The 22,414-nt window shown below is 46.3% G+C and overlaps 1 protein-coding gene across 8 annotated transcripts in view; it reads right to left on the minus strand.

The window, feature by feature from the left end:
* Window positions 1–22,414, minus strand: part of RAPGEF6 (Rap guanine nucleotide exchange factor 6) — a 73,579-nt gene that overhangs the window by 48,293 nt on the left and 2,872 nt on the right. For 5 of the 8 annotated variants that reach the window (XM_019620515.2, XM_010719257.3, XM_010719258.3 and 2 more), the window contains exon 1: window positions 20,108–20,430. In XM_019620515.2, coding sequence (XP_019476060.1) covers window positions 20,108–20,332 — 225 coding nt within the window. In that variant the 5' untranslated portion in view covers window positions 20,333–20,430. Of the gene's footprint in view, window positions 1–6,090; window positions 6,840–20,107; window positions 20,432–22,414 lie in introns of those variants that run through there. The other 3 variants (XM_031555746.1, XM_019620514.2, XM_010719259.3) reach the window with 3 other exon arrangements.

A 22,414-nucleotide genomic window follows, 5' to 3' on the forward strand; every position in this document is an offset into this window, starting at 1 on the left:
TGCTTTTCACCTCCTTTTTGCACACAAGCCACAGTTCTCCAAATCAGAGATGTAAGTATAAAATACATACAGAGCTGTGCTAATGGGAGAGAAGAAAGCTACTCCTCAGAGGGCAAAACGAGCCCAGCTCAATTATGTATGCTGACATCAGTCATCAACCGACTTAATGCAAACAAAACCATTTCCTCCTTACCACAGATATTCCACACAGGGAGCAAAAGATTTCTTCAGATTTTTAAAGAGCAGCAATGATTTATTATTATTATTATTGTTTTGACTCCATGAAGGCAATGGCCAGCCCTGGAACTGAACTGCCAAAGCGTGCAGCCTCAGAGCTCAGCTCAGGGCTGATGTTCACCTCCTGATGGATCAAATATTTGCCCGATAGGTTCAGCTCAAATCCTGTAGCCTCCAATAGCATCATGCAAAGAAGAAAGGTACCAAACTTCTCAGGTAGCTCTCCTTTCTGAACTGTACAAAGGAGGCACTTGCTGCCAATTTTATTTCAGATCTTACTTCAGCTCATTAGCTGCAGTTGTACCTTGAGTCTCAAAGAAACGGGGACCAAGCCCACTGCATGCATGACAGCCTTACAGTGCCTTAAACCTGCCTTTCCAGCCTTCTCACAGTAACCTCAGGCTCACAAAAGAAAATAGGAAAACAAAGCAAAAAGAATCAAAAAAATATGCAAAATCCCTTGAGGCTGCTCTGTGCCCACAGCAGCTGAGAGGTTCTTGGTCTGCATGGCTCATCCCAAGCAGGGAAACATCCTCAGAAGTATGACATCTCCTTAGTTACAACAAGGTGACATGAGGACAGAATTTCAAATGGAATTCTGGCGTTGCCTTAAACCACATACGTAATGCAATTTTAATTTGGTTTTCATATGTTTAAATAATAGATTACCACTATGCTTTAACTCACGATAATGCTCAGCATCTGACACACAAACGTCTCAGTGTTGGAGATAAGGGTGGACTTTGGCTGAGAAAACCTTTGGTATGAAAACCATGAGTGCTGCCGAAGCTCCGTAATTCTGGGAATAGCCAATGTGTAAACAGAAATTGCGTTTGTTTTGTTGAGTTTTTCTTTGTTTGCTTTGTGGTGGTGTTTTTTTTTTTTCTTACCACCAATTAATACAGATCAACTCCGTTTTGTTCTACTGACTATACAACATTTTAAAATACCAAGAACTGTGTTTTTTTATTATGAAAATGTTACAATAACGATGCTCAAGAAGTCTTATTTTTAGTGCCCAAGTTTGAGTTTTGCCATTCGTCCTCATCACTGAAAAACCAATGTACTGCAAGACTAGAAGGAGCCTGGGCTAAACAGCTATGGCAGCACACAAGTAGCGATGACAGCTCTGAATGCTCCAAATCCCACATGGAACCCACATTTCAGAGCCACGGGAGCCCTGGCAGCTGAGCAGGAGGCAGCAGCCCGCTGCCTGGGGAGCTCTCATCCATGGACGTGCAAAATTCCAGATTTACACTGAGCTTCGTCTCGGCTGCATAATTTATAAGCTCTTATATCCACTGATTGGTAAAGCATCGTGGTGATGGCAGTTCCAGCCCCTCAGCGAGTGCTGGGCAGCCCCAGGAGGCAGCGCCAAGGCCACCAGTGCCCCCAGCTGTGCCAGTCTGGCACTGTGATGGATCAGCTCTGGGCTCTCTGCCTCGTGCACGAGGCCCTCAGCCCTATGGAGAACAAAGCAGCACCATCCCTCCACCTGCATCTTGGCTGCATTCATCCAGGAATGTGGCTGTGAGGAGCAGAACAGGGTGGTCCCGAGCCAGCTCGCTGCTGTGAGCAGAACCGTAACAAAGCAGCTTTAAACCAAACAAAGCCCAGGAGGAAATAAATGAAAAGCTAGATGTTTATTTGCATATTAAGAGCCAATTTCCGATAAAAACAATCCTTCAGGAAAAGGCTTTCTGTTGAAAGTAGTAGGATGTGAGCTTGCATTAACGTCAACTTATTGTACGCTGGAGTATAAGAAAATTCAGGCTTTCTGGAGTAAATGCCAAAGTGCTTGCGCTAAAAATGTTTCGTCTTCATAAATTAACAAACAAAAAGTGCATGAAAAAGGAGTTTCGCTTGAAATATGCAAGAAAGCAATTCTCCTGTTGGAGGGGATGGAGATGGGAGAGATCAGGAAACGTGGAAAAGCAATATTCTGAGGAGCTGGCCAAAGCTTCAAAAACTGAAACCAGAGAGCTAAAAAGGGACTGGGAAGTCAGACGAACCCACAGGGCAACCCCAGGCTGCGTTTGCCATCACACAAGAGCCTGGCAGAGGGCTGGTGAGCACCCATGGGTCCCACCTGTGCCGGAGCTCAGCACTGGACATAGCTTCGGGCACATGGAGCTCAGATGGAGAAGCAAGGCCAGGAGGACAAGATGCTGCTAAAATCTACTGCAGAAAGAAAGTGAAGGGTTAGTTGTTCTATTTGCACTGGCAATATTTTAAATTCATGCTACCTGGGCTACTTTCTACACAAGTGCATGAGCAAAGACAAGGATGACAACTAATCAAATCAAGGACACGCTATCAAAGCTCTGTTTTCTTTCTGATGAGCCGAAAATAATCTTTAATTGCATGAGGGTTTCAGCTCAGGATCTCAAACTGATGCCCTTTGAAATCAGAAGATGATGTTAGCCTGCTTTTATTTATGGATAACTAAAGCTTGCATCACATCCCTGCCAGACAGCAGCAGAAATGGGAATGGAATGGAAAATGACTCCAAATCTTCTCCTCTACTCCTGACACAAATTTGTATGGAATAAATGTACCTCTTGTTATTACGCTTAGAATTAATAGACTTTATCTGAGCAGCAGAGAGGGAGAAGACGACAGAAACCTGGAAAAAGGAGAAAGTAAATGTCTGTCTTACAACAGAAGACAACTTTAATGTGCACCTGGGGTCTTAAATGAAGGTGTTTCCTGCCAGGATCAAACAATTTAGAAGCTGAGATGTTAGGTCAAAGATCCTTATTTTCTGTAACAAGCACATTATCTCCAAAAGCATCCCTTTTTAATTACCCTTTATAGATATGTTGTCTAATCACTGTGTTTCCCTGTCAGGCCCTACTGCCACACCAACAGGGCAGCTGTGCACGCATTCTGGGCTTGGGAAATTTTAGGCAGTACATAACACTTCTATCAGTGGAGGACCTGACACATCTCAATTGCTAGGATTAGCATTAAAAAGAGTTCTGACTTCATAATGTGTCTGTGTTTACAAGTCTCATAGCAGAGAGTGCAGCGCAGACACTAGAAGATACAGTCAGAATTATAAAGACAATCCAAGTCTTGCTGAGATGTATTTGAAATCATGACTTTGTTTGCATTCAAATACTGTGCATCATAGGAAAAGCACTTGGTGTGAGCTGGGTGCTTGATGCCCTTGTGAACACAGCCTGGCCAGCCCACAGCTCTGCCACAGCAGTGCCCTGATCACTGCTGGCACGGTCCTGCAGGCAGGGCTCACACACCAGGCTGCAGGTGCACTGCAGAAACTCACCCTTGACTTTCTTCTCTTGATTTATCCTCCTTTTTGCAGTCTTTAATGCAGGAAAACATCTGCTCCATCTCCTTTACTTTGGAAGCCAAAAGGAACAGACCTGCTCTCAGGGAGATGAGGGGCACGGACCTCTCTGCATCCACAGCTCCTCTCCTAGAGGCAACAGCTCCCAGCGCTCCCCCAGGCAGCTCCCACGTCACCAGACAGCCATGAAGTCCCACTGCCACCCTCCTTTGCGTGCCCTCACATCAGCTCACCTTCCTGCTTAGTCACAAGAAACGTGACTTCATTCTGCTCTGATTTAATAGATGTAATGTTACTCTGCCACATTCTGAACAGCTCTAATTACAACTGAGTCAACCGTCCATTTTCAGACTGTTGTCCTACATCACACTTTAATAGCATCTAATTTAAAAATCTGGGACAGATATCCACAGAAGTCTGTGGAACTTTGGTTTAGTCACTGAGAAAGCAAAGATGAGATGTTTGCTGCTCTGCAGCCAGAAGCGGTTCCAGCTACAGAGCATGGTTATAAAACACCTGACATTTCCAAGTCAAAGTTATGAACTTGCATATTTAAAATTCTCAGGTCAGTTATTTTATTGTAATACATATTATGATAAAACACCCATCACAGAGAAAACAGGGTTCGAAGTTCAGAAAAGGGAATGAGATCAGATGGCACTCAGACAACCGCTGTGGTCAGTCCTGCTTTCCAGAGCTGCAGAGCTTCAGGAATGGATGAGTTTCCAAAGCTTTGGGGGTTGCAGGGACTTACAGGAGCTCTGGGGGGTTCTGCAGGAGGGGGAACAGCTGCTTTTCCTGGGTTGGTTTCAAAGACAACAAATTATCCGAGGACTGATACACAAAAGCAGCTACTAGCTTGCAGCAATTGTTTAAAAGAAAGAAAACAACAGCGTCAACGACAAAAGAAAGGAGAAAAAAAAACAACCCATCCTACTGCCCAACATTTTACAGCATTTCATTTATGAATTGCAAACGAGTGAATAAACGGCAGCAGTGTGCTGGGTGCCATCCCCAGCGCTGACACAGGGGGCCACAAGTCCTTACAATCATCTTTCCCCCTGCAAAGCCTTATCTGAGCACAGCGCTTTCTCATTTTTTGGTTTCTCACTTAGGCCCAAACTCTCCTGAAAGAGCCATCCCAGCAGAAGCCCAAACGTGACTAAGCACTGCCATTTTTTAAGCAGCATCACGCATTCAGAGCTTCTTTCCAAGGGCGGTGCGGGCGAGCCGAGCCCCAGGAAACCAAACCCTGCACACTGCGTGTCTGCAGATGAGGAAGAGACAAAGTAAAGGAATCTGCACATACACTGGAGGCACCAGGGGTGTCCAATGGGACCCAGGGAGCCCACAGTCAGAGCCACGTGTTCCAGCACACGAGTTCTGAGCGCCCGTTGCTCCCTTGGCTTTCGCCAATGGCACCGGCAGCCTCAGCACACAGCGCTGCTGAGCTGGGCCACAAGCACACACCCAATTCCCACCTTAATTTTGGCAACCCTGTGTGGAAACCCTAAATCCCAGTGCTACCCCCTGCACACGGTCAGCTCCTATTTCAAAAAAAGGAAACCCATCAAGCCCACCCAGCTGGGTTTCCCTGCAGTGTGTCTGCACACTGCTGTGCCACTTGGTCCCAGAAACTTCTTGGAACCAACTAGAGAGCATATTTCTTGCTTTGAAGCCAGTGCCACATCTCCTGATCCCTAGAGCAGAGGGATTTCTCCCGCTCCCCACTGCCTGTGCCACACGGGGAACGTGCACAGTCCTCAGCCCTGTGTGGCAGAAGCTCACGGAGGCAAATAGAGAACTGTAAGAGATTCCAAGGTGTGTGTGCCTGGCCTCAGGTTTGTAGAGCAATTCCTGTGTGTTGGGTGCTGGCACTGCTCTCAGCCTCAGTACAACACGGGGAACTCTTGCAATGTTCCGAGCAAACCAACCCGCAGCCTGACAAACAGTGCATCTTCTATATTTCTTTACAGGCTTTTATCTCAGTCGGTTGGGCTGCTCGAATGTTCCAGATCTCATTACCTTCTTTAAAAGAAACACCCTTCCTTCCCCAGCCCCACACAAACACGGCATCTTCAAACAGACTAAATAGTGCCTCTTGAAGCTAATTATAATTTCATAGTTCAGCTAAATAATTAACCAGTTCCACAACGCTGCACAAAGGAAGCAAGCAGTGCAGCCTCATACTGCTCCAGTGTCAGAGCATCAGTGGGCTCAGACATCAATACGTTCAAGTTAGCAATATACACAGGCAGTCATAAAAACATTACACTTCCATTATACTTGCTCCATATATTGACAGGATAAAAAGCAAGCTTTAAACGTTTCCTAAGAAAATGACATTTTTATGCTTCCTGTCCATTTGCAGGCTATTAGTATACACAACACCATTTCAATATTTCCAGGTCCTCCCTTCCCACTCAGAAAGGACTCCAGCAGAGGAGCCCCGCACAGAGCCCGCAGCTCCGAGATGCAGCACCCCATCAGCCCCATGCATTGCAGCCCCCAGAAAGCACCACACACAAAATCCTACTTACTTTGGAGGCCCACGGCTGCAGGCAGTTGGCGTAGCAGCGAACAAGAAAAGCCATTTCTTAGGCTGAGAAAAAAAGTTTCCTTTCTCAAATAAAAGCCACAGAGGGAAGAAAAAAAAAATAGCAAGTAAAATCCTCTCTGGATTCTTGTGAAAAGTCATAAACCAAAGCAGCAAATATAGATGTATGCAACTTCTCAGGCTTGAATTTCACACCGAACTCGATCACAGTTCTCCCGTACCGGAGTAGTTTGCAGTGTTGCAGTGAGTTAGCAGCAGCAATTCCTATTAAAATGTTCCGGTTTTAACAAGCACATCAATTCAAGTCAAAATGTTTCCTAGCTCTTCCAATACAAATATCCAAGGGTTCCCCCAGGCAAGAGGCATGTACCTGAAAAGTGCTGCTAAGATGGAATTAATTCTGAAATGGATTCGAATTGCACGTTACAGCAACAATACATTAAAAGGTGAGATAAGAATTCTTCCAATTCCTTTTTTCTCTTCCCTAAAATGCATTTACGAGTGGCTTATCTTCAGGTCCACTTTCAGAAACTTCACATTCCTATCGTAGATGAAATTTTGCACAGGTTCTTCAGCATCCCAGGCAATTCAGGAATCCCACACCCCGGATATTAAAGTTTCTTCTTTATACTCTTGTCCATCATAACTGCAAAAATTGAATTAGTCTCCGGACTGTAGCTCCAGGATATGTGCTCTAACAGGTTTGCACTGTGGAATGCATTAGAAGCTTCTGCAATACAAACCCTTTTCTCTTTTGCCCCCCCACCCCTCCTTTTTTTTTTTTTTTTTTTTAATGCAGTTTACAACTCTGCAGTGTTGCTTAGTATTCTAATGCATCAGTCAGACACAGTCCATCCACGCCTAGCTTTTCCAATTAAAACATTTCTGTAATGCACAACCAAACCGTACGTCCATGGCTACAGCGAGCTGCCTGCTGGAGCCCCAATTCCTACTATCTTTGCTTGCTTCTCAGCAGCTCCCTCAGGAGAAGCTCCCATCGATTGGATGCTCCGCAGCAAGATGAAATATCTAATAAGGAGGAAAGAGAGTGGGAGGGGAACCGAGCTAAAAGGATGACATCACCTGTATAGAAAGCCTTTAGAAACTGCATTAGATCAATTGGCTACTGTATCTGCAGATGCAGCCGGCAGAGCATCTTTATTGACCTAATACAAACACACGGATCGGCACAGCACCGCTCAGCACAGCTCCCAGCACTGCATTCGGTACCGGATCGCACACTGCTGCATGTGCTGCAGCCCTGAGCATTCTTCTTTCTAAACAATTTTAAAGAATCCGAACCTCATTTCTCCATTAACGCTTTTCAGTGGCATAAAGGTGAATCCTTTTGCATCTCTGCATCCACATTTAGAAAGAAGGTAAAATATACATATATATCTGCAGATACCTGCATGCATGCACAGATTTACCCGTCATCAAACAGACAATGCAATAATTTCTGCTTTGATGTACGGATGCCATACAAGAATTCCAGCATTTTTATCTCATCCTCTATTATTCCTCAGGAGATTTTTACTTAGAATGAGAATTCCTTGCTGAACAGTGGTATTTACAATGCTGAAATTTTTCATGGTTTTGGCATGTTTGAAGTTGCTGTGCCTTTCCCCTCCAATCAGGCCAATTATGTTCATAACAAGAACTGCCTGAATTCTGCAGTAGTCAATTTGATTTTACAATTCCTTTTCGCCACCAAAGCCTGCCATGCTGGCTGGGCCCGGGGCAGCAGCCTGAGGGATCCCCCACCTCCCCAGGGCAGCGAGGGGAGGGAGGAGGGCTCGGGGGATGGGACAGGGGGTGCAGCCTCCAGCACAGCCACTCCTGACTCTACAGGATCATTTACTTCATCTGCAACAAGGGGCACTCACTGTCTCCATTTTCCTCTCTTCAGAAAGAATCTTCATCGCTGTATCTCATATTCTCTATTTGCATCAGACTCGAGGTTAATTCTCCAGACCTGCAGGCAGACTGCACGGCTGCACCTTCCCACAGAACAGCAGCTTCAGAGAGCAGCCAGGAGGCAGCCAGGGCCCAAATGCCCTTTTCTGGTTCTGCTTGCTTGCTCGGGAACACCGAATCAGGCAGTTTGGAGCAAGGCACGGTGGGCTGTGCACCGGGAGGTGCGCACAGGAGCCTCACACTGCAGTGGCCAAGGGGCACCCACCGGTCACCCACCCCACCCCACCCCACCCCTGAGTTCCCCAGGCAGCGGAGCAGAGCTGGGTTGTGCCCACCAGAGACCCCGAGCACCTCCCAGTGCCCTAAGGGACACAACTGGCACCAAAACCTGGATTTATTCCAGCACTGCTCAACAATGGAAACAGAAATGGATGCATCTAGGCTAATGACCGGGTTTAATTTGTATTTAAACACAGAGTAAAAGCTGAACTTCAGTCCCGCTCTTGCAAAATTCACAAAGCCAACATCCGCTTTTAAAAGCTGAAAGATTTTTAGATAACTCCTTTAGACTTCTGAAAGGCATTCCATCAGCTACATAATAGCTGGTTCCTGTGCTGCTCCTTCAATAACAAACAATAGCCCTGATGCCAGCTTCATCTCGCATGCAACGGCACCGCATCTCTCCTAACACTCACAACATTTAAAAAGCCTGCTATTCCCCCCGCTATAAAGCCCAACTGAGACATTTTCAGTAGTAACCAACGTCTGAATGCCATCACGCCGTGTTACCTGCATCATTACAGTTATCACCATCACAATTTCTATCAAGGAAAAAGCAAAAACAAAAAAGAACCAAGCGAGCAGCAGCCAGAGGAAACCTCTCCCTGCCTGCACGCACAGCGATAGCATGCAGCCCCCGGCCGAGCGGGCACACAGTCATCTCCCAGCCATCCTTCCAACCCGCCGCATTGTGCATGAAATCCAATCCGCTACAGATTTTGGCGAGGATGCCATATTTTACAACTACTGTAAACACCGGCTCAATAATGGGAACGAAATTCCATTTCCTTCTAGTTTTGCCTTTCAGCGAGGATGACATCATCCCGGCAAGCTGCGGCTGCGTCCCGGGGCTGCGCCAGCGCTGCGCGGGGAGAGCCTGACCCAGATCCAGGCGGGGGCTGGGGGCTTCCCTCCCCCCCCCGGAATAACTGCAGCTCCAGCAGCCCGTGTACCTGTGCTGCTGAGTGACACCTCGCCAACCCAGAGGGGAGGGAACGCAGCCGGCTCTGCAGTGACTGCAGCCAAATTGCTGCCGAAGAACAGGCAGAGCACACACAGCAAGCTGCCCCTCTCATTGTAACTGCATTCCAAGTTCTCAGAGAACCTTCAGGAAAAATAAACCTTTGGTATACAATCTCTGAATTTAAAAAGGTCTTTGTTTCTCAACGCTGATTTATTTTCACGCTTGAAGTCTCGCTCCATATGTTTCTATGCGCCACGTTCCCTTTATCCTCCCCTAACGCCGAATCCTCCCGACCGTTAAATAAATCTGCATGTCCCAATTGTCTAACAGGAGCAAGTCACTGAAAACCAGGATGCTTTCAGAAGGATAGAAAGACCCTTCTGAATTTAAACACAAGTTCACTCGAACAGGACTAATGTCCCCTGTTACTGAAAGGCACCACAACCCCAAGTTCCACCAAACCAGAGGCGCCCCAAGCAGCATTTCTCCTGCTCCATCACAGAGCCCTGTGCCATACCTGCTGCCAGCTGAGCACCAAGGTGAGCCCCAACGTGGCAAGGCCAGGCTGTGCACGCTGGCAACTGACCCTTGGCCCTCCCAGCAAGGCTGCTGTGTGCTGTCCCCACTCATCCCCACTGCAGGTACTTTGGTGCTCCCCCTCTTTTCAGTGTGAGGACAGCAGTGGCCTGCATGCCCCCAGAGGTACCCAGCTGCTTGGGAAGCAATCCTTCACTTCACACTCTTAAGACATTTGGGGCTAAAATACATTTTGATGAGGTTTTTCTAAGTGGGAATTGCCAAACAGAGCAGCTTAACACAGATATATTTTAGGCGTTAGCAGCACCTGCATCAAGAGGTTTGTCCAGTACATGGGAGCACTTGAAATCCCTGTGCAGAGCAGGCGACGCTGAGCAGCACGGTGCCAGCTGCAGCCCCACAGCTCAGTGTCACTGGCACACATCTCTGATTCCTCCTCCTCGCCATTTCACTCGGGCATCGTAAATAAATCACCACGCTGTGTGCCAGTGCTAGTCCCTCAATAGGGTTTCTCAGGAATTCCTGTTCAAATGGAAGAAATAAAAAAGGAAAGAAAGCAACTCTCCACCCTGCTCCTGACCAATTCACACAAATGGAGGCAGTGAGAGCAGTGCTGCGAGCTCTGTTCCTCCTTCAGGGTGACATTACGTGCTGCCTCCCTCCGTAGATCACCCTCCGCAGCAGCACTTAGGAGCACGCTGTAGAAAAATCCTGCTGCAAGATCTGTAGGATTCGTAAGTGGTATGAAAATGTGATCCATCCTAGGGGAGGGAGAGCAGGGAGGGAGAGGAGAGGGAGGGAGCTGGGGGGAGGCTGTCATCATAACCATAGTGATGTAAGCTTCTAAATATAGAGCCTGTAATACAGAAGGAACAATAAAAAGGCACCATGGATTCAATTTCCCCACTGCTGTCGTGCTGCCCCAGCCATCCTTTTCCAGCTGTTGTGTTAAGCAAGGAAAGGTTATCTGCCATTTGCAGCTATTCAGATTTATACGTATAAGTACTATAGTACTTTCTTAAACGCGCCTACAAATGACACCTCTCCTCTGCAGACCTCCCTTCCTGCAGCCCTGAGCAGCACAGCACCATGCTGGCACACAGGGGAGGGGAAACCCTCTCCCCACAAGTCAAATTAAAAGTTCACTGCTGCAGCCCAACCGGAGGCAACTCATACTGCACCCCTTTCCTTCCTGACACCTCATTTCAGCAGCGGGCAGGGAGCTGCAGGCACGTACAGAGACATCCCTGCTGGTGATGCTGAGTGGACACCATGCCAAAGGGGCGCTTTTGTGGGACCAAACCGAACCAGAGATACCAAAAGCACGAGAATTTCCCAAGCCCTTTTACAGTTTTGCTCATTAAACATCCCCTTGGCCTGGTGTCAGAGCCCCAGCCCAGTGCTGACCTCAGTGTGATTTCCCAGCTGTCACCAACCGGGCAGCCACAGTGTTAGGACTGGAAGCTGAAAACCCCACTGACATCTATATATATGTTCATTTTCAACCTGAACATTGTCTGCATCGAAGCTGATATGAATTCAAACACAAAATATCAGTTTTTCCTCCCACAGCTGAAGTCAGTGCAAGCAGGTGAAGCCTGTCTGCAACAGGAGGTGCCAGCACACCCCTGCAGGAAAAACCCTTCTGACTAAATGACCTTCAGAACAATGCATTAACTCCACAGATGAGGTTATAATTATTAAAATGGCACTTCCAATATTTTATTTTCTGTCATTTTTTCTGGAGGTTGAACACCAAGCTGACGTCTTGAAAGCAGGAGAGGGCAGGAAGGACCTGCACGCTTCTACCACAGGCAGACAAACGTGGAGATGTCTGCCTGTGCAAGGCTGAGTTTAGACAGTCAGTTTTCACTTCTCAGCAGACAGGGCAGCAGCCTGCAGCCATGCAATGCGAGTGCCATCTCGGGTGCTGAGCAGCCATGCAGGAGGCAGCGCTGCCTCTCCCCATGCGGCATGCAGGCAGTGCTGCTGGGGCTGCAGGGCATCCACACGCAGCTGCACTCAGCACCCAAAACCTGCTGTGCTGGGAAGAAGGGTTTGAAGCAGCAGTAAAATCCCGGTTACTGTCACCGGATCTGTGAAAAACCCATCACACAACCACACAAGGGCTCGGCACACAGACACACCTACACACCAAGCTGACAAACAAAGGCACGTTTCATCACAGCTGTCAGACACACTCCAGAGCTCAAAATCATAAAAATAATACACGTCTGTTGTGGCTGCCCCACCGCAAAGGAAAACTCAGACGTGAGAACAGAACTAACAGTTAGCAACAGCAGGCAGGTCTGATTTGCAAGGACGAGGTACCAACAAGGAATTCAGCTGCACTGATTGCTCTGTTTAGTCAGACTCCATTTCATCAACTACTTCAAGTATTTCATCTGTCAAATATTTTCCCATTAGCAAAGTTCCTACAGTTCAAATGCAAAAATTATAAATGCTGTTGTAATAGTCATTAGAAATAGCAACCAGTTCCATGCCAAAACCAGAGATTCTTCTAGCTGTTCTCTCATGGTGGTTTTCATGCCAAGTTTTTCGAGGAACACAGGGCATCCAAGGGCTTGCACTAAGGACTGACATCGCCCGATGGTGATTTTAACTGGAAGTTGTTCCAGATATTCTCAGCATGGCTCAGAAGGCTTCAGAAGAACACTGGTGACTTGATGCAAATTTCCATATTCTAAAACATATAAACATTTCAACTTAAATACAAATTTGAAGATATCACAGCCGCAAACCTTCAAAGCGCAGCTCTTCAGGATGAAATACAAGATGACTTTTCACAAGGCTGCTTCTCTCTAAGGTATCATAAGCCCACAAATGAGCAAAAGGCTGAGCTGGCAATCAAGAGGATATCATCAGGCTGCTTACTTCGTTACAGCACTGAACAGAAGAGCCCAGGTGGAGGGCAGAAAACAAAGCCCAGAGCCGGGCACACTCCCACCCACCTGCATGCAGGCTGCCAGCCTGCTGCCTGCCCCCACTTCCACAAGAATCCACACGCATGCCATCTCAAAGCACAGCAGTAATAAAGCAATATCAACAGGAAAAGGATCTGACTGAACTGCAACTCACACACCAAAGGCTTCCAAGAGCCACAGAAGACTGACAGTGCTTTGACTGGTGCGCAGCGCTGCTTTCTACCGTCAGCCACCAGATGCACACAGCTTCCAGCAGTGGGCACAGCACTTGAACATGCTCGATCTATTTTGCTTAAGAGGCTGCTTATAAAGAATTAATATCCTTGGAACTGCCACCCAACCCCTTAGGGTCCATCAGAGCACAGTTTAACTCTGAACATGCTACATAAAATATTTTCCAAGGAACTACGTTAATTTCTAGGGAGGTGTAAAATTTGTCACTGTGGTGAATGGAGAAGGAACAGATAATGGATCGATGTGTGCAGAGCACATGGGTCTTCACTTCTTATTCCTTGTGCATAGTAATTTGCAAGACATCTAGGTGGGATTTTTTTGTTTGTTTTTTAAAAAGATTGGAATCACAGACTCACGGAGTGGCTTGGGTTGGAAGGGGCCTCGCAGACCACTCTGTTTAAACACCCTAACATGAGCAGCTGAGGAAACTGCTGCCTTACTGAGATCTCCTTCCTAAGGAAAACATTAAGGAAAGATAACTGTGATAACCGGACCTAGAAACAAACAGGAATCAGTCAGTGACTGGGAAGTAGCTGTGAAGCTGTTGAGCCAAGTTCTTCATGCATTCCATAATAGCAACTTATTTTTATCACTTGTAAATGATAAAAATAGAGCAAAGTTTAACAAAATGCCATAAACTTGTCTGGGTCTCACAAGCTGAGAGTCAGCCAGGGAACCATACAGCTCTCCCAGTGCCATCCACAATATGTACTTTCAGCCCCATCCACCACGGAACAAACGTGAGCACAGTAGCAAACCTCAGTGCCACACAGGGCACGGTCCCAGCAGCTCCCTGCTTCCCCCACACAAAGGCACGGTGAGGTTCCCCCAAGGATAGGCTGTGCTCAGGGTTATCTTCCCTATCAGTTTTCAATACCTTGATCAAGAAGCTAGGCGGTCAGCCTGGCAGCCACACAGGTATCCATCTGTCCTGCAGGAGAGCCACTGCTCCACCCAGCATGCAGCAAACTGCACCGCTCAGCTCCACGCATCACTGCCAGCAGCCTGACCAGACCCAAGGAAATGCAGGTGCTCACCTAAAATAAACCCTCCAGTTTGTGTCTGAGCTAGTTTCATTTCTGCAGCACTCCTCAATGCTGTTCACAACTACTTGTGTCATCCCAGAACTGCCCTGATTTCTGTCATGAACTCGTCAGGGAAATTCCCAAATATAAGTTTGGAATAATTATAATCCCTTTCATTATTGATAAATTGAGGTATGCGTGTTATATACGTTTAAAAAAAGAAAAAAAATAAGGGCATGGGTATAACAGAAGGGCAGTGCTTTTCATACTTATTTTGCGTGCAGTGCATCAAAGTCATCACTCTTCAAAAACCTCACCAGACTGGAAAGCACCAGTGGCTGCTGGAGAAGTTACCAGGGAGCATCCGAATGCACAGCAGGTGAGGATGGGAGTTCTGCTTTGACTGTCACCAAGAGCACTTGACAATACAAAGCAAGGTGGAATCAAGCTGTGAAACAAAACCCAAGCTGATGTGCTTTTGGGGGATCCCCTGCTTACAGAAGGGGACAAAAGGGCACCCAGCAGTCATGGTGGTGGGGTGAGCTCCACCTGCACCAGAGCCCAGATGGTCAGAACAGTGGCCCTCAATTCCCAGTTGCAGAAAGCTGTTCTTCACCCCCTCCCTGCCACACGCCCAGCCTCCCAGCTTCACTTAGGGATGTGCCACCACAAAGCCAGAGCAGCACTTGGCCTCCTGGATGCCAAGAGACAGAGGAACCGAAAACAGCAGCGCCAGCAGCTCCAGGGTGGCAGAGCCTTAAGGCAGGCTGACACGCTGTGGCCTGTGAGCTGGGCCACGGGCTGCTCCACCCAAATTCAAAGACTGAAAGAGAGGAAATGCCATGTTGTAATAACAGTGCAAGAGGGAACTTGCATGATCCCTGTGCACCTCGTGACCCACGGCGTGTTTCTCTGCTCCTGCTGCTCAGGACACAGCGAGACTGAGGAATTTCAGGGGGATCCAGATTTCCTTCCGAATCTCAGATAAAAAAGCTACAATTGTCAAACATATGAAAGTGTGGGGATCAAACCACATTAACAAGCTACGATCTGCATAGAGAACAAACACCCAGCTCCAAAATGGTTCCAGAAGTGATTTCAGCCACTCGCAGCACAGCCACAGCCCTGCTGGAATTGCTGATGCTCCCAACCAACAGCTGCAGGCTGCTGCTGCACCAGCTTCAGCAAGAGGCATCTGGAAGCAGGCTGCATCACAGTCACGTCCACACCGGGTACCACTTCAGCACATTTACCTGGCAGTTAGAAATAGATTACAAAACACCTGCAGCATTTTACAGCGTTTAAAAAGGAAAGTATCAGCAATGGGAAAGAACCCAATGGGTTTGATGCGGGGTATTAAAATGTGACTTAACCCCCTGCAATAGTGAGGTACCCCCCACTAACTGCAGCCTCCGATGGGATTACATTAAGCAATGATCACAGAACAAGAAACTTGCCATTCAAGCAGTCCTCAAGTGACAGACTGCTCTGCAGATAGATGCTCCTAACAGGGCTCCTGGAAAATCTGCACATGAGACGAGTATCAAGATGCTGTCCTCAAAAGTTCGTATTAGAATAAATCTCTTAAACCTCATCATCCTCTTAGAAGAGTTTTATTTAAAAAAAAAAAGTAAATTTGCACATCTGAGAAAGGGGGTTGCTAAGAAAAGTTTAGTAATATTTCCTTATTCTGTTCTATGGTGAAGAAACATTAAAAAATTAAAAACATTGCCACAACTCTCTGGAAAGTTACATTACATCTTATGTATGCTATTTCTAGAATATTCGTTATTTCAACCATCAAGAACTGTCAAAATGTGTGTAATAGTAAGTTTTTTAAATGTCATTAAAATCAAAATCATGTAAGTTTACAGGCTTGATGGTGACGTTGAAATTTGTGTTTAAGTGTTAAACTCCATTTGGATTTGTTCACTGCAAGGAATATAAATGCAAAATTTACTATATCTCGAGTTTGTAATTGTGAAGATAAATATTTGAACCTTTTGCTTTCTGAATCTTTATGAAATCAGCAGTGTAACTTCTATACAGCCCCAGAACACTTCTCCCCAAACCATGAACTGAAGAAAGAACCCACCTGCAGTTCCATCCATAGCTGCTGTACACTCACAACAGTTCAGAACAGAGCCGAACAAAGATGACCAGAATTGCCTTTCTCCTTTTGTAATAAAAAATGCAGTTGCATTATTTATTGACTTGAAAGCTAGACTAAGAACCAGGAATGACTGAATATTCATTGTGGCTGTGCCAGTGCCCTGCTGCCTGACCCAGGCTCCTGTCTGCGTTCTCATCTGCGCTGCAGACAGACATATGCACAAAGAGGGCCTATCTGCATGAAGATAGGCAACCATACCAACGAATCACTTCTGAAGCAGTAGCAAGAACAGGCATAATTAACACCAGCAGCACATTTTGCTCTAATTTATTAAGCCTGACAAGAGCCTTCTCCAGCCTCGCTTCCCTCCCAGCGCCCAGGCCATCACCCAGGGTGACAGGCACAGTGCTGATGCTCCTCCAGAGACAAAAGCAGACAGGGCAAGGGTGAGGAGATCTCACATCGCTGTGGCACTAAGCTTTGCAACAGCCACTCCTGCTCTCCCCACTGTGAGCAGCACTGCTATTTCATGCCCTGGGAGAAGCACTGGGCAGGTCTCCCCAACCATCCGTCTATCCCCAGGATGCTGCTGGCTGGCTGTACTGCAAGAGGAAAGCCACAACACCAGCGGAGCCCTGGCACAGCTCCTGGAAACTGTGAGCACAAGGCAGCCCTTGCTGTTCCACCTGCTAGCGAGCAGCTCTGCTATCACCTGCATACAGTGTGAGAACCCATTCGTGCCATCGCACACTTTGAGGACAGAAACAGACACCAACTTCTAACACCGAGTTGTCCTTCAAGCAGAAGAGAAGGAAAAATGAAGATGCCAATAACGATTTTGAATGTGAGTGATCCTGAAGATTGACAGTTAAATTAAGTACTAGAGTTCTTTCACTTAAGTAAGAGGCATAAGACAGAGAGCTGCAAATATGGTAATCATAACTGAAAGTACTACTGAAAGAATCTGCACACAACTATTTATCTCATGGCCATCCCCAGGGACTTCCATGGAACTCGTTCCAGCAGGAACTCCAGGCGGGGAGCTCCACACAAAGAGCAGATGCTGCAAGCTCACATCACCACCTAATGGGTAATGCTTTATAAAAACAAGGATTCATCTTCATCATAAATATTAATCATACTATATTTAATACTCAGAGATTTACATTTCAAGGAGTAAACAGAAATTGCATAGATTAATTCCCCTTAAATAGAGGATTTCTTGTGTTTGCTTTTCATTGTCAAAGGAAAAGTCCTGAGCTGAGATAAAGCAACACCAAGTGCCAATACCTACAGGGTCTTGTTTTCTTTAGAAGGCAGAAAGCTGCCTGTGCCCAAGAGGTGCTTCCAGACCCAACCCCAGCACACTGAGCACTCAGCTCATCACACCACTGGAAACTGGGGAATCCTGGCACGCTGTGCATGCAGCACCAAGCCTTCCTGCCCAAGCAGAGCTCACAAAAGGTCCGTCAAGCCACAGGCAGCATCTGTCACAGAGCATTCAGCAACAGGCTGGAGAGCGAACCACAATGCTGCATTTATTCCTTAGCATTGGGCCAGAGAGGAAATATGCTGGCAAGTTTGTAAACAGTTTCCTCACTCTAGCAGAAACATTGTTTTAAGTTCTTGGCAAATTCATTCAAAACCCCTCCTCATCCTGCCCATTCTCCACTGGGTTGAAATGCAGGGTTACATCACCATGTTTGTTTTTCAAAACCACTGGTGACCAATGGCCAAGTATTACCAGATTTATCAAGGCAAGAGTTGAACCAATTAAACTGAGCACAGAATGAACAAAATAACTCGGGAAAATTCATTATTTTAACAGACTTAAACAGAATATAGAAAAATACAGGCATCCTTTGCGTTGTTTACTTGTCAAACAGGCAGCTGGGCCCATTTGTTTGTCATCTGTTGAGATACGAATTACTTTTTGCTACACCAAGTACTGTGACACAACGCTTTCCAATTAGGAGTTCCCAGGCTACAAAAGCCAGGTTTGGTATTTCAACTCAGGCTGCTGGAACTCGACAGCTTGCAGATTTTGCACCAGAAAGGTGGCTTCCTGCCACTTAGCGCTCAGTCAACCAGGAGAACACCTAGCATTGTTAACAGGATCTTTTTATATATCTCTGATTAAGTGACACAAAAGCAGATGCTTTATGAAGTTTATATCATTTCCTATCAAATATGTAAATATATATACATTCATAAATCTGAGGGAACAACCAGAATTGCCACAAGAAACAGTACAAGCCAAGCCAGACGTGCACTGCATGTGGCTGTCATCACAAGAAATAAATCAACAGGAAGAAAATCCCTGACTGGAACAGGCTGCCCAAGGAGGCTGTGGATGCCCCATCCCTGCAGGCATTCAAGGCCAGGCTGGATGTGGCTCTGGGCAGCCTGGGCTGCTGGTTGGTGACCTGCACACAGCAGGAGGTTGGAACTGGATGAGCGCTGTGGGCCTTTGCAACCCAGGCCATTCTATGGTTCTATGACAAGGACATCATTTGCTGACTGATCACAGCCCTGCAAGTCCAACACACCAACTCCACGCGGGAAGAACTGGCGATCACTGAAACCATTTACAGCAGTGTAACCTGGCACCTCTCTGAGCAAAGGCAGCATTCTGCCCATGGCACACATGTGAGCCAGAGGCACAGCAAGCGCCAGCACCTCCTCCTGAGCTTCTCCTCCTTGTGGCATTGATGCCTAAGAATTTTTCCTGCATGCTTCTCAATGTTATAGAAACACCAAGCGAAGGAACGAGATTTTGTCATACACAGATTGGAACTTAATTCCTAATAAAGCCTGATTAGGCTGCCCAGAGCCCGAGGAGCCAACAGCTCCGTTCATCAATGACTAACACAGATTATTCAGTAATGATAAAAGCCAACATGTGACAGCTCTTGAAATGAGATGGAAGAGAACGTTTAGTTTCAAGTAGCACGTCTGCTTCTTGTCATAGCAGCGAGAGCTATTCTGCTTAGCAGACAAACACCAAAGTCACCTCTGCTCACCAAAATGCTAATGCTGCAGAGCCTACAAGTCACCCACCTGCAGTGCCACGGTTAACAGCGTGGGGAAAGAGAAAGAAAAGAGAAACAGCACTTTATTCTGAAACAGAGAGGAAATCTTTTAAGTTTTCAGCTAACTGCACACTTCAGATATTTTGAAGTGTATAAACAGGAAAAAGGGGGAGAAACTGAATTCGTTTTTTCTTTTCTGTGCATGAAGACTAGCCAAAGTGTCTGCATTTCAGTGTTGGTATTATTTGTCAATGCTTGATTTTCAAAGAAAATCAAAACCTTTGGAACAATTATTTTCAATGAAACCTTCTGTCTAGATCACACACATTACATATCCTGCTAGTAGCAGGAAGTTTGTACGTGAAAAAGAAGGGTAAAGAGAAGCCTTCAGAAAAGCACTGCGGCCTCAAAACCACAGCAGTACGTGCCTTCACACAGAGCAGACAGCAGTCTGTGAAAGATTTTAAAAGTGGCCACCGAGCTGCCATTACTTCTTGATGCTCAAAATACCGTTATGCTATTTTTAAGCAGGTAAATGTGACAGATAGTGCTGTTATTGCACTGAACTGCCTTCGTGATTGACTCCATTCCAAAGCACGGCCTAAATCTAAAGGGAAAAAAATACACACCAAAAAAACCCCATCAACCAATTCCTGCACCTTACCAAAAGAACTCCAGCTAAAACCAACCAACACCAAGAACGACCACTTCTCTTCCAGCAGACACATTAAGCTTTATTTGCAGTGCTCAATCAAGCACTCATAAAGCAAATAACCCCTTTTCAAACCGCAGCCTGAATCTTCGCTACAACATGAAGTGCTCCACTCCAAAGCACTCAAAAGAAGCGTCCACAGCCACGGCAAGCACAGCCCATCTCATCTCATCTCACCTCATTTCTGAGGCTTTTCTGAATGCCCCCAAGCCCAGGTACCAGCAAACAGAGAGCAGACTCACCGACAGGTAGCTGCTGGCATCCACGTTGTCGGTGATGGTCTGGCGCTCACCCCTCTGGTTGATCTTCCTAAACCTGCGCCGGGACTGCCGGAGGGGGACTTCTCTTTGCAGGATGCTTTCCTCATTGTCTTTGGAGTTCTCCACCTGAAACACATGTTCGGGTTCCTGGTTAAACATCCAGTTCTTCCATAGCACCGAGAGCCGATGGAGCCGTAGCAAGCTCATGAGGAAGGAACAAACATAAGTTGAGAAGAGTTAAATTTTTCTCAAGAAAACGACAGCAGATGCTTTGGAGAACTGCTGCTGCATGGCTCAGAGCGACGTTATTACAATGAGCCGGAGGCCGCAGCTTCCTTCCAGGAAATAGGTTTTTTTCTTTTTTAAAGCTGTGCCCGTATCCTCCAAATAATGTCGCTCATTGGCAGAAAGGCTTTTGCACCCACACACACTACACAATGTGAGTTATATATGTGTCAGATTCTAAGGATGCCCTCAAGAGAAGTTACTATTTAGATACATATGCTTTTCAATCCTGGCCATTCTATGATTCTATGACACTTACTTAAATCTGCTTAAAGCCACTGAGTTATATTCCATTTTTATTGGGGTATTTTTTCAAAACTTAACATATTTCATGCAGTAGTCACAGAGAAACAGCTTACAACATTTCTGTTCTGTTGGTCATTTAATTGATGTAGGTTTTTGTCTTGGAAATAGCTCTTAGCCCTGCTTTCCTTAGGCCATTCCTATTTCTAACCACTTCCAACAAATTATGAAGAATTCACTGGAACTTGATTCATACCTTGATGATAAATCACATCCTCAACTGAACATTAAAAATAAGGTAAATTTATCTTGTTAGTAAAAGCCAACAGGAATCCTTTTTATCTCACTAGCTCCAATTCCTTTTTCTTCTATAAAAAGCAGTCCCATCCCTCCCCACTTCCTTCTGATGTTTTGGAAAAGTGTATCCTAGCAGGAAACAGAGCAGACGTGCTGCAAATGGGCTGCAGCCAGCAAGAAGCTCCTCTACCATACAGTTACACTATGAGTTTCTACAGCCCTAAATGATCTTTTTTAAACAGGCTTTCCTAAGAGTAAGACTTTAGCAGTAGAACAGGAGAAGCACCACGCTGCATTATGCAGCCCTCCCTTCACACACGTGGGTAAATTATCTCCAAATTCAAATGCAAAAGGTATAAAGGCATGAAAATCAGAAAGATGTAATGGGCAGGAACAAGTCCCTGAAAATAGCTGAACCATTCACAGAAGCAACATCACCTCCAGTTTCCACATTGCTTTTCTCAGTGGTCAGAGGAGGGTGCAGGTGATGGGCTTATTTTGTGGGTTCTTTTTAATTCCATAAAGAGAAATATACACTGGCAATGCAATTTAAAGATATGCTAGATTTTAAATAGAAGGCTGCCCTCACCTTGCAGCGTTACCAAAAAGAAAGCAGAAAAGCAGAGCTCCCTCAGTAAGCGAGAACCACGCTTTTCAATTTCTCAAACTGCACAGGTTTCCTGAAGCAGATGAGGTTTGGTTTCTTACACTTATTCTAATAAGTAACCTTTAAAACTGCCTTGCTTCCGTTGTGAATTCTGTGCATGTGCTACACGAACTGCTTCAATAAGTGCACTGTTTCTTTTTTCCTTTGGGCTCAGTCTCACGGGAGCGCAGACAGCAAAGCAGGGCTGTGTGCACCTGGCACCCAGTGATGGGGCTCCCTGCAGCAGCAGGCGACCACCAGCCCAGCATTGAGGACCTTCACTATCAAACTCCCCAACTGAACCTCTGGAGATATTCAAGTCTCGCCTGGACGCCTACCTGTGCGACCTGGTGTAGGGAACCTGCTTTGGCAGGGGGGTTGGTCTCAATGATCTCTAGAGGTCCCTTCCAACCCCTACAATTCTGTGATTCTGTAATTCTGTGATTCTGTGAACCGATAGTTTGAAGGCTAAAATAAGCACTTACTACAAGATGATGCTGTTTTTCCTCCACAGGTCTAACTGAAAACAAAGAGGTGAGCACAAACACATGATTTGTTAACGCAAGGGCAAAACAACCAACTGCCAGTGGAAACGCAGAACTGAGACCACCTGCTTCCTTCGGTTAGCACTGCAACCGACCAAACAAAACAAAAATACAAATCAGAACACCGGGAAAGAGCTCTGCACAGCTTCCAGTTCAGTGCTATCGGCAGATGGCTGTCAGTCCGGCTGGTGGTGCTCACGGCCGTCACTGCGCCTACTGCTGGTTCTGAGCACCCAGCTTCCCCAGCACAAGCAGCACTCAGCCCTGCCTGCA

Source organism: Meleagris gallopavo, chromosome 15 (assembly GCF_000146605.3).
Source record: "Meleagris gallopavo isolate NT-WF06-2002-E0010 breed Aviagen turkey brand Nicholas breeding stock chromosome 15, Turkey_5.1, whole genome shotgun sequence".
Lineage (NCBI taxonomy): Eukaryota > Metazoa > Chordata > Aves > Galliformes > Phasianidae > Meleagris > Meleagris gallopavo.